We start from the raw sequence: 12745 nt of genomic DNA on the forward strand, positions 1-12745 counted from the left end.
TCTTCAGAATCAAGGATACTTAAGATTTTTCATCTTAAAATTATCTTGTTTTCCTTACTTTTATAGAGATTCCCATATTAAACGAACTGGAGCTTTTGTTCCTGCCTGGCGTAACATACCCAAATCACATAGCAGCAGCATCTTGGAGGTTGAGTCTGTCCCATCTTCTTCTTGCTGGACGAAGAACAAGCACTGCATTGGTAATGGTAAGCTGCTGTTTTCCATTCCCATATAATTGCAACCTGGGGGCATATTGGTTTGATGATCACCAGCAGCATCATTAGGAGGGTGCAGGGGGTGCAGACTGCATCAGGTGACACCCTAACGGGGGATGACACCACTGCTTCTCAAACGTCAACCTTTGAGCGGAAAGGGTCTGTGTCCCATTCAATGGCTGAAGAGATGGGGTGGGTGAGCTCAGTGGGAGAAGAAAAGAGAGGCCCCAGGGTTTTATTAATTTTTTAAAAAAATAATTTTTAATTAAAAAAAATTCTATAAAAACATCACATTTTACCAATTTTTCACTTTAAGCACATGAAACTATATATATGTAAGCACATTTATTCTGTGTGTATGATATTGTAATTTAAAGGCGTAATTTTAATTTTAATTTTGGTAGTTGTTTATGTCGCAGCTATTACCATTACATTCAGTGCTATATGGGAATTCTGATTTATGAGTAAATTAGTAGGGAAAAAATTACCAAAGATTCTGTATGGTGTGGTATGGGAGGAGATCAGTAGGGGAGTGACAGCATGAGTTACTGCAGTGGATGTCACCAACCCTAGTGGCACCACTGATGACCACCACTGTTTTCTACTTTTTCTGCCTTCACAGTAGTAGAAGACATCAGACTTTAAAATTAGTATTAACATGCGTTTCCAGCTATTTTTAATAAAGAATTATAGCCCTGTGACACTGTAATGAGAGATCATGTTTATTTTTGTTTCTAAACACCACTATGATGAGCCATCGTCATTAACTATTGTATGTTGTTAAAATGATAGTGACTGAAAAGTCATTAGCCTGAAAGGCCTTCCGGACTATTGGCAAATATCAACAATAATAGTCTCTGCCCTCAAGCTTACCTTCTAAAATCATTCTTCCCAAGCTATCGGATGGGGGGGGGGGGGGGGGGGCAGACAATTATTTTTTTCCCAATGTACCAGAGATTGGTGCCATATTTGTATGTATTGGCTATAATTGTTCCTTTCTTTTCTGGAAACTCACCAGGCACCAGCAGCTGATGGCACCAGTCAATGGGCCACCACTTTGAGTTGCACTATTCTGAAAGGCATGACACACAAGTGTAAGGGAAGTTGGTAGGAAGCAGAGACAAATGTTATCATTTTTATACTGAGCAGCTGAGATAGAAACAATTCAGGTAGTCTGTGGGAATGCTTGGTAATTAGGTAACAGTTTGAAATAGTCAAAGGTAGCTGGCCTCTCCACTGAGCTAATGGGAAAGCCCTATTTCTTCACTTCCCTTCTGCTGTGCTAGCTGCAGAAATGTCTGTCTCTTACGACCATTTAATTGGTTTGAGATGATTACAACTGAGTCTAGTCCATTACTATAGCAGTTTAGAATGTGGGGGGAGGCTCAGTTGAAACAGCATGCCAGATAATTAAAATCTGCATAGGTCCTGAAAATTCATACCTGTGACCTCTCTAATTGAGCTATCCATCTAGCATGCAGTCTTCCTCGCTTTCTACTTCCCTCCACCTTTCCTAGCATTTTTGTCTTTTCTATGAGTCATGCCTTCTCATGATGTGACCAAAATATGACAGCCTTAATTTGATTATCTTGGCCTCCAGGAAGTTTTGAGGCTTGATATGTTCTAGAACTCATTTGTTTGTCTTTTTGGCTGTCCATGGTATTCTCAGCACTCTCCTCCAGCACCACACCTCTTATCGGACTGGCACACAGCTTTGGCGCAGCTTCTAGCCTCTTAAGATGCATAATTTAAACAGCATACCTCCAAAGTGACCCGAAGCAGATTTATTTTGGCCTGTCTGCATGGGCCCATTAGAAACAAACATTAGAATGATGGTATAAAATACCAGCTATTTGTATCCAAAAAGTTTTAATGCCTGGACTTCTCCATAACAGTTGCACTTTCAAACAGAAAGGGAATCAGTGGTGTGGCTATAAAAATGTTCTTTCATCTCCTCAATAAGGTTTTTGGTGGAAATAGACGCTTGACACAAGCTTTCTATTAGCTATAGTGGATTTAAGAAAATTGGTCTCATGCAGGGAAAAAGCATGTCTTAAAACATAAACAGTGTGTTTACTAAACTTTTTTTTTCTCCCATCCCAAAGGTGAGGAGATACTTGTCTCTTCCAAAAGTGAACTAGATGAATTACAAGAAGAGGTAGCAAGAAGGGCTCAGGAACAAGAACTCCGAAGAAAGAAGGAGAAGGAACTGGAGGCATCAGTGGGCTTTAATCCTCGTCCTAGCAGGTTCATGGACCTGGATGAGCTGCAAAACCAGGGTAATGTGTAGACAGCATAGTCCTCTTGTGGAGGAATGGTAGAACTGAGGTGGCCTGATCTGTGGAATATAATGATGTGTATGAATTATAAAATGCTCCTGGTTTTCTGGTAAGAGAAATCTAGATAGCTTCTCAAAGACATAGCTATGTTAGTTTGGAAGATCGATATGCAAAGGGATCTTGTAGCACTTTTGAGACTAACTGAAAGAAAGAAGCTAGTAGCATGAGCTTTTGTAGACTTGTGCCTACTTCCTCAGATGCATGCAGATTTTTGCAGGATAAAGGCTATTAAAGCCCATGCTACCATCTTCTTTCTTTCAGTTATTCTCAAAGGTGCTACAGGATCCATTTGCATATTGGGTAGCTTCTGTAGCAGTCATTCTATTTCTTCAGTTGTATTGCATATGTTAGTGGGACCTTATTGACTTGATTTGATATTATGCTGGCATTCAGTCACAATGGATACTGCTTGCAAGTATGTTCAAACATATTCAAGATCAGGGCAGAGGGCTAAACCCATTGCATTTTCCATTACCAAAACAAACTCCTGCAATTTGGACCCATCTATTTCTTCTTAAAATGTTATTTAGAACATTTTAAAGGTATGCTTCTCCCCCATGACCTCAAAATAGCAATATCCTTTAGAGGCAGAATTTGCCTTTTTTGGGGGAGGGGGGGTCCCAGCTGAAAGAAACTTGCAGTCCCACAAAGGAGCACAGGCCTTTAAGGAGCTGACTCTGATATCCCTCAAGAATATATCATAAGAATCTGAGCTGAGCATCTTGCCTAAGGGCTGGCCCGTTAAAGATGCCTTCCGGGTGTCTTGGGAGCATAGCATTTACACGCCATATGCTCCTTAGACGCCTGGAAGCTGTCCGGAAGCTAGCCGGCTGTTGCCCAGATGTGGACAGCTTCAAGACACTTCAGAGGTCCAGTGTTTACCCACCGCCCACCACCAAAGTATCTTGAAGCCTCCCTGGGGCTGCGGCAGAGCTCGGAAAGGCAGCTCCTTCCTGGCCCAAATAGGAGCGGATCTTTTCTGCTCCTGTTTGGGCTGGGTTCAAGGCAGATTGGGGCCATGGTGTGTGTTTGTTGCAGCTCCAATCTGTCTTTGTGGGGGCGGCTTCAAAACGCCGCTTCTTGCCGGTCTGTTCCGGCACTAAGTCTTCAGTTGCTGGAGATTTCTTGCTGAGATGACAGCTCCATTCCTGAAAATCTGCACCACTCCCACAGCACCTGTATAATGCTATTTGGGAGTCAGAACTGTTTGCTGTGTTCGGCTTCAGCCTGCCCTAGGAAGGGATGGCATCATCTATCAAGACCACTGTGCCTTACTATGTTGAACTTGTTAGGTCACCAAGAAGTTTCACAGTCCTGCCTGAACTGTAGCTTTGTCCAAGAACCTGTTGCTCCCCTGACCTTGCCTCGATCCCACAGAACCAGCTATTGTGCTTTGGTTATATAATGTTTTCTGATACGTATTATTCTAATAGGTTTAGTTGAGAATTATTCCGTCTCTGAAATGGCTTTGATAATGATAAATGTTCTCAGTATCCTAAAATCATGTAAGCAATTATTATTCAATGAGGAAGAGTCCTTTGGGTAGAGTTAATTCTCTTCAGATCTTTGGATATATGGGATCACAAGTTATATGCCCAAATCTATATTGGTCATTAATGTCAGGAGAGGGTTTTTTTTTCTGTTTCTGGAAATATTTGAGAGATAATTCTTCAGTGCAGCTTTATTTATTTTGTCTATATTATTTTAACTCACTTTTAAAACAAAGTGTGCTTCATACATACACCCTTTCCATCCAGGTTACAATCAATGAAATTGCTTTGAAACAACCTAAAAGAATCTGAACAGATTAAAATTAGACTACACACACAATAGAGCAAAACCCAGTCTATGATCTCAGTAAACCCCCAAAACTATCTCCAACTCATTGTATATTATAAATGTTATAAATTGCTTTTAAAACTATAGGTTAGAAAGTCTATATGTGTATCCTTTTTTCTTTAAAAAGCAGGATATAAGTCTGCTAAATAAATAAATAAGTTTATTTGGAAACTACCACAGAAAATATGTTTTCCTTTGTCATGATCTGCCCCACCTCTGATGACTAGGGTCCTTGAGGAAGCTCTCTGAAGAAGCTTGTAATCTAGTGTAATATAGAAGGGGGAACCAAATATCCAAGAAGGAGCCAAATACCCAAGCCAAATATGAAAAAGATAATTGAAAAATTAAAACCAGCAATTCAAATTGGGCCCTGAAAAGAAAATAAGAGCTAATACAGCTTTTTATAAATTGATAAGATATGTCAACTGGTTCTCATTATACACTTATAGCCACATTTATATCAACTGTAATTTCTTCAAAGTTAGTTCTGTACATACTATCTTGCATTAGTCCAGTTTGGATGTTACGAGGTCGTATTGATGGTGGACAAGCAATCTCGGACGACAAGAAATCACAGCTTGTGCATCAGCCTTGGCCAATAAAAAAAATCAATGTATGCTGCTGATTTCATTTGAACATTTACCTTTATTGCTGAATGTAACAGGTACTTCCTGAGCTATTAATGTGATTATTTGGAAGGGGAGTAACTTCATCCAGAACCAAATGAATTGAACCACCATCCTGACTTAACTGTTCTTCCTTTTCTTAGCCCTTTACCTGTTTCTATGGAAGATACTTCTCTACCTCCATCTAGCACATTTATTTCTTTCCCTGTGGATACCCTCCCTCTCTAAACACTTGCATATCTTTGCATTTGACCCCAAAACTCCCCTGCTGCTGCAGCACATGGGCTTGGGGTTTGTATGAAATGTTGAACTGTTCTGTGTTTGGGAGGATTTTTGGCTTAAGTGAAGGGAGAACCTTGACAAGAATGCAATGAAAATGAAGAGTGCTGCCCTTTGCAGGGAGGACTGATGGCTTTGAGAGGTCTGTGCAGGAGGCAGATTCAGTCTTTGAAGAGTCACTGCATCAAGAGCAGAGGGGAGACTGTGCTGCAGCTTTGGCTCTCTGTAATGAAGCTATATGTAAGTAATTATTAATTGCTTCAGCTCACTGCGCTTTTTACAGTTTACTAATATCTAATATCACAAAAGGTAATATAACTAATTGGTCATAACAAACTCAGAGTTGGAAAAAAGAGTGTGCAGTTTGATCTTAAAAGTATTTTATAGGCATCTTCTTTTTGAGCACTATGATTCCTGCAATGTAGTTTCAACATTTCCCCAACTGTTTTTGTTATTTAAGCTCCTTCTGCACTAAGGCAGAAGCTGTATTCCTTTTGATCCTACCTGTTGTGCTTGCTAAATTATGCTCCCTTCTGCCTTCCAGTCCCATTGCACATAATTTTCCTAGTTCAGAGACTGGTTTATTAAGGGCTCTTAATTCCTAAAGTACAGCATGTAGTTGGCTGATCACTCATGAAAACAGAGTGCATATGCTGTACTGATTGACATTTTAGGAAGATAAGGAAGAGGATACATTGGTGTTTTGATAAGTTTAAAATTGTGCTGTGACTTTTGGGAATATGTGCTGCTGCATTTCTTTATTTTGATACTTTATATTTTTGATTGGCTGACTCTCCTTCCCTCCCCTCCATTCCCTTCTTGCTGGTTAGCAAGGTTGCAGACAAACTGGATTTATAATGTCATGCCTTTGAAAGGTCAAAGTATTCCTTTGTAGAAGTCTGTTGTTGTGGATTAAAGAAAACAAGAAGGCAAAGTGCAGACTTCATAAAGGCTCCACTAGCAAGTGTCCCAACTGGCTATGTCTTGGGTCTCATGCCCTGACCGGATTCTTTAGTATATAGAATACGGCAACACTATTTGGGTTAAAGAGTTACAGTGACCCATGTTACAGAGAATAGGATGTTTCCTAAAAATAATTACAAATTCTTTTCCATTTCCTATTGCTTCATTTCTAATTAACCTGTTTGGACACATAGCTAACCTGAATGTGCATTAATGGGAACGGATGCATCCTTGTGAACTCTTTTGTGTCAGTATTTGCATGTTCTTTTTTTTATGTTTTTGTGCATCTTTTGTGTTTCTCCCCCTCCCCTAGTTTTGTTTTTGTTTCTGCTATGTTTTCTTTTGCTTTTTAGCTAAACTAAGACTTGCCATGCATGATGCCAGCTCTAGCACTCACAGCAGATCTCTAATCGATAAGAAGCTGCAAATCTGTATCCGAAAAGAGCGGAGTCTCCAGGATCGCATGCAGCAACAGCAGCCAGCACAGCCGCCGCCCACCTGCCACCCACCAAGGGGGGGCAACATGACCCATTCTACAAGGTAGACTGAAAATATTGCAGTGTTCCAGATCTAAATTGGGCCTGATCTGGAAAGAAGAAGTGAGCGATATGTTCCCCTGTTTGTGTGAAATTATTTATTTAATTCACTCCCTACTTACTTAAAGTGTTGTGGACCTCTCCAGATGACACAAGAATGTTCTTACCTATAAAATGTCACTACCCAGAGCCTGGGTACAATGAATTGCATGGATCCTCTCTATGTAATGGGGCATCAGGAAGTTGGCGTTATTATGAGAGAATTGTTTTCTGGGCAAAAGCAGTGGACAAGGAAGTGTACACTCTAGTGCTGCTAAGAATCTGCATTCTAAAACTGCCTGTTTTGACCCACTAAAGTAGACACAATAGTTGGGGAAAGCTGCAGGGAAGGCAGTAATCTTGCCTGTGCTGCCTGTTTGCACAGAGATTTCTGTGCAAATTGTTAAGGCTACATGAGCCTTCTTATTCCATGGGTCTGTTGGAGAGCACTTGTCCTCTCCTCTTTTAAGGCTCAAAATGATTGATATAGGGTAAATATCATTCATTGCTAGAAATGTCATGCGTGTTAGCCACTAATACACATGGTATTTAATCACAAGGCACACACAAGGTATTTCAATGAAAGCAGTAGCAGATGGAAAATCACATATTCCCAAAAAGAAGTGCTGCAAGCTGGGAGAAGGGCAACACGATCCACTACAACAACTGGGTAACAACAGCTGTGCGCTGACCCTACAGCGCAAACTGTCTGAGAAAGTCTTTAAGCAAAATAGTTCCAGTCTGCTGTTTCAAGCACTTTTTTTTGTATCTTAAAATATCAATAGATGTCAAAATTATTTAAAAAGAGACAGATGCTCGATAACAAAAACAGTAAGTTGTGGAAAGAAATGAGACTAGAGAAATGGCTTTATCAAACCAAAATCAGATTCACCATGTATAGTGAAAAAAATCCTTCTGTTGTTGAAATGCTGATGAGAAATTCTAAATCAAATTGAGGTTTGTGAAGGAGCTGCCTGTGGAGTGGCTGTAGCAAGCTAATTCCAACCCTGCCATTCAATTAGTTCATGATATAATTATCAAAATCCAACCCAAATCAAAATCTGTATGTAGGGAGAAGGTGTTTCCTGCTTTTATGATATGCAAAGAAGTTTTTAAAAGTAGTAAAAAAAATGTTTGCAAGCACTGGACCTGGAAAAAATACTTATCTGGTAGTAAACTGATTTTTAAAGTTCGGTTTCACTCCGAAATAGGGCACACAAATTAAGCAAAAACTTCCCCTACATTTTCTGCATTTTTCTAAACTAGTATTTAGTGAAATTTGGACTCCTTAATTATTTTGATGTTATGTGTTTCACGTCAACTCTGATTTACAGCAATCTCCTCAGAAGGTTTTCTTGGTAAGATTTATTCAGAGAAGGTTTGCCATTGCCTTCTTCCAAGCACCTAACATTCCCTGGCAGTCTTCCTTTAAAGTACCAACCAGGCTTGACCCTGCTTAGCTTCAGAGATCAGAGTGGATTAAAAAAAAAGCCTTCTAGTATCCTTCTACATTGATCTGGGATATGTCACTCCTTTCATACCAGAGGATTATTTCTTGTTCTACAGTTTGAAGTGTTTAGGAACAAGCTCCAAATGAACAAGAGAGATAGAAGTGCTTAATATGAGCAAAATGTGCTGATTTTATTATATTTGAAAGATGGCATGGTTCAGATTTTATGTAGCTTCACCATTAGCTGCATCTCAGGACCAAACTGTTTATAGTAAACAGGATTTTCATGGGCAAGGAGCCTGTGGAGTATGGTTTTCAAAAGGAAATGGGTTCATTCCTCATACACATTGTGCATTGAAATCCTAGGAGTATTCTCTTCTTTAAAAAAAAGAAAAGAAAACAGGCCAGTTTAAATACATTTTTTAAAAGCAGCAAAAGCATAGTATGCATTTAGACTCAAAGATTTGTCTTTTCCAGCCTTCTTCTAACATTTCTGAGATAAAGGTGGAAAGTGGCCTGCAAGTTGAATTCCGCTTTTCGTCAGATTCCATATCTTCCTTCAACAACAACAACCCACCCAATTCTCAAATATTCTTCCGATTTAATAGTTTTCCTGTTACTTTAATAGTAAACCTTTTTTGGTGGAGGAATAAACATTACATAGAAATCAACCCAATAATCATCCCTTTGTAAAGAAAATTGTGAGTTATGTCCATTTGCTACCGAGTGGACTATCTTATAGGGGGAGAGGTGAAATGCTGATACAGTGTGATGGTCATATTTTAAAATTCTGGCTTTCTCACTACAACAGTGTGCTCTGAAGTACTTTATACTAATTTAGATTCTTACATTATGTATTTATACAATTCAAGATGAAAATAAAAATTCTGCCATGCTTTTAAAATGTGACAAGTTCCCCCCTGTCCCTTTAGTATTTCATAAATTATATTTTATATACCCATATCTCCCTGAAGGTAATACTCACATTAAAGTATTTCAGGGGGGAAAAGAATAAATCAACTAGTAAACATTATTAGAGACCCAGAAAAATAAAACAAGCATTCAGAGAAAACTTCCTACTTCCCCCTTGCACTTTTGGGAAAGAAACTGCCACAGTTTTTCTTGTTTTATTCTAGGGCTTTACTTCTCTTAACATTACTATGGTTGTTGCTTCTGATTGGAAATTACTCCATCATTCAAGGCTCATTGGTTAAAACCTTTGCATTATGACTGGAACTTTTATTCTACATTTGAATATAGATTTTAATTTTGAAACAGGAAACAGACAGGAAAATCAACTCAGAAAATAGTTTCATCACATCATTGTAGATCATATTCCTAAGTCCAGAATTACATGTTCTTGTTTGAGAATGCTTCTATCAATAGAATAGAATAGACAGATTCCTCTTGTCTGATTCAGCTTCAGTATTCATAAGAGTATATTGACAGACTGGACATGTACAGGTGTTTTCTGTGGATTCTGTTTGCAGTTGCAGATCAGACTGCTATCTCAAAAGACTAAGAGTTATCCACAAATTGACTGTCTTTCTCCTCATCCCCATCCTGACTTAACAAACAAAAACAAAACAACACTCTGGCAGAGGATGAGTTTCTCACATGCCTTGTAAATGGTAAAATAGAATGGGTTTTAAGTTAGTCATAAGATTGTTTTTTAGTTAGAAGGCACTAATAATTGACTATGATTTTATATATGTTTCAGTGAACAGACTGTCACGCTCCAAGTATTGCTGAACCAGAAGATAGCACCGGAACCCAGCAGGGAAACAGAACTTGGGCCCAATTCTTACTTCCATCCTACTGTTTCCCATCATGAAATGTATTCATCACATGCCAACGCCTTTCTCCCACCTCCTTCTGAAAGCAGCCCCTCTCACAAGACTTCTCTGAACTTTCAAGCTGCTTCTGCTGGAAACAGTGACCAAACTCTCTCTTTTTCCTGTATGCATGGGGTGGGTGACAGATCCATTCAGGCTGAGAATGAAATCCACTGTGATGTGGAGCTTGAGAGAGTCTCTTCCATTAGTCTAAAAGAGGATAAGGATTGCAGCAAAAACAATAAACTTGAAGAAGTACATAATGTAACAGCTTCTCTCACACCATATCGCAAAATGAAATGTAACATGGTAAACTCTGGATCTTTGCCTACACTCTTCCCATCTTCACATTCAGTGCAGATGCCATCTGACAAAATTGACTTACATAATCCATGCTTCAAAACGTCAAACTTATCAGAATGGCATAATGTTGCTCAACAAGGGGCTAATCATGCCATGACGCTGGCTTCTCACTCTCCTTTACCACATCGTCCTCCAGATCCATTACCATCTACTAACAGATACCTCAGAACAAACAGCGATGAGAGCTTACACCTCCCACAGGAAGAATTTGTAAATGGGGATTCTCTGAAGTCTGAGAAGATCCATACCAAGGGCCGTGTTCGCTTGCTTGCAGAACAGTTCCAGCAGCCGCAGGGGGTCTCCCAGAGGGAATGCATTTATGGGAAAGAGAGGAAAGTGCCTGTCTATCACAATCAGAATGATCCAAAATTACTTCAGGAATCCTACAGCTGTCCATTCCTTGATAATAGGCAGCCAGTTGTTGAACAACAAGAGAATGGAATGTGGTCTGCTGAAAAGTTGAATTCATGTTTGAGTTCTAGGGATGAGTTGAGTTCTAAAGGTTGTTTTGGTGCTCACAATAAAATTTCTAAGACTTCTGATTCACAAAACAAAGATCCTTGTTTCTATCCGGGAAGGTTCGATCATGAGGGAGAAGTGAGACAGGCTAACGATAGAAATCATGCTGGCTCAATTGCATCTATGCCTGTAGACTGCTGGCCAAACAGTGTTAACAAGTATTATAGTTCTCAAGTGGATTGCAAGAATACCAGCTGGTCACCTGTGTCCAATCAAATAACTTCTGGTGAAGATCTAATGCAGAAGCACCCACAGTGGAATCGAGACACAGAGCTGGAAATTTCTGAGCTGGAGTCTTTATATCAGGCTAGCTTGCAGGCACCTCAAACAAGCCAACCTGTGTTGGGGAGGCTGGATAATTCCTGGCATCTATTAGGCACAAGAGGTAAAATTATTGTAAATGCTATATGTAGCCATATTTATGAATGAAACATAGACCTTGTCTAATACTAATTTGCAAGTACAGTCGCCCCTCCAAGTCTGCGGACTTTAGATTCACGGACTAGGAAATCCGCGGAGGGGCAACCGCCATTAATGTGAATGGGTTGTGTGCAAATGGTGTCCTGGACATCACTGATATCCAGGAATCCAGGCTCAGCATTGACTTCAGGAGTAGATCCAAACAGTAAATCTGTGCCTTCAGTAGAAATGTAACCCCATCCAACATGGGTTGAATCCCTCATCCCTGATCTGCCTTTTCGCTTACATGGAGTACCTTTTGGCTTGTCTGCATTAAGCTCCAATTTGTTTAGCCCCAGATATCATTAATGGAAATCAGTAACTGGTTTACAAATGAAATCAATTCCTCAGATGTAAACAGAGAGAAGTAAAAATAGGTGTGATACGTATATTGATGGCATCAAACACTAAATCTCCAGACAGTCTCCCTCAGCAGCTCCATGTTAAAAAAAAAATGAACAGCATGGGGTATAAGACAAAACTGAAACACCCCAAGGCCTTGAAAAGGAATCTCCCTGTACCACATTTTGAAATTGTCCCTTTAGGAATTATCAAAGCCACTGAAGAATACGGCCTCCAAGTCCATCCAGAGAGGCAGCCCAAAAGATGACCATGGTCATTGGCATCAGAAGCATCCAGTAGGTCCATCAGAACCAACAGAGACAAATTTCCTCTACCCAGTTCCTGATGTAGGTCATCTGCCAAGATGACTAAAGTTGCCTGAAGCCAGATTGTAATGAATTTTAATCATTCATCTCCTTCATGAACCTTTGCAACTGAAAGGCCACTGCACACTTGAGGACCTTCCCCAAAAAATGTCATATCGGGAATTGGCCAATAAGTAACCAGTACAGGAGGATCTAGGGAGATTTTTTTTAAGCAACAATCTTGCAACTACCTCTTTTAGGTAGAGTAGAAACCTCCCTTATTGCTGAGAGATATTTATCATTCAATGTCGTTTTTGTGGCCTCCAGGGCCCCTGTGGGGGATCAAAAACAATTGGTTTTTCCCATAAATGATCTCTTGGGGAATGTAGAAGGCATTTTCACATATTTTGAGCTGCCTATACTCTAGAGGTGGAATGAAATTTTGCTGGGGGTGGAGGTTGCAGCAAAATCTCCAAAAACAACCTCTGGGGGCCAAGGAGGCCCCAAAACATGCCTCATGTCCCATAAAGGGTGTTTGGAGGATTTTTTTCCCCTAGGAGTTATTGTAGCCCTCCAAGTTCTCCTGAAGGGGTAATGCCCCCCCCCCCCAGTGTTCCACAGTTACTGACTCCCCCA

General features: G+C 40.0%; 1 protein-coding gene across 3 annotated transcripts in view; it reads left to right on the forward strand.

Moving 5' to 3' along the window:
- USP54 (ubiquitin specific peptidase 54) overlaps positions 1 to 12745 on the forward strand; it is a 115342-nt gene that overhangs the window by 88222 nt on the left and 14375 nt on the right. For all 3 annotated transcript variants that reach the window (XM_089510806.1, XM_089510808.1, XM_089510807.1), the window contains exons 15-19: positions 67 to 206; positions 2321 to 2494; positions 5419 to 5538; positions 6615 to 6801; positions 10007 to 11388. In XM_089510806.1, the coding sequence (XP_089366932.1) occupies positions 67 to 206; positions 2321 to 2494; positions 5419 to 5538; positions 6615 to 6801; positions 10007 to 11388 (2003 nt within the window). The remainder of the gene's footprint in view (positions 1 to 66; positions 207 to 2320; positions 2495 to 5418; positions 5539 to 6614; positions 6802 to 10006; positions 11389 to 12745) is intronic.

Source organism: Sceloporus occidentalis, unplaced genomic scaffold (assembly GCF_023333645.1).
Source record: "Sceloporus occidentalis isolate IW3139 unplaced genomic scaffold, rSceOcc1.0.p SCAF_2, whole genome shotgun sequence".
Lineage (NCBI taxonomy): Eukaryota > Metazoa > Chordata > Lepidosauria > Squamata > Phrynosomatidae > Sceloporus > Sceloporus occidentalis.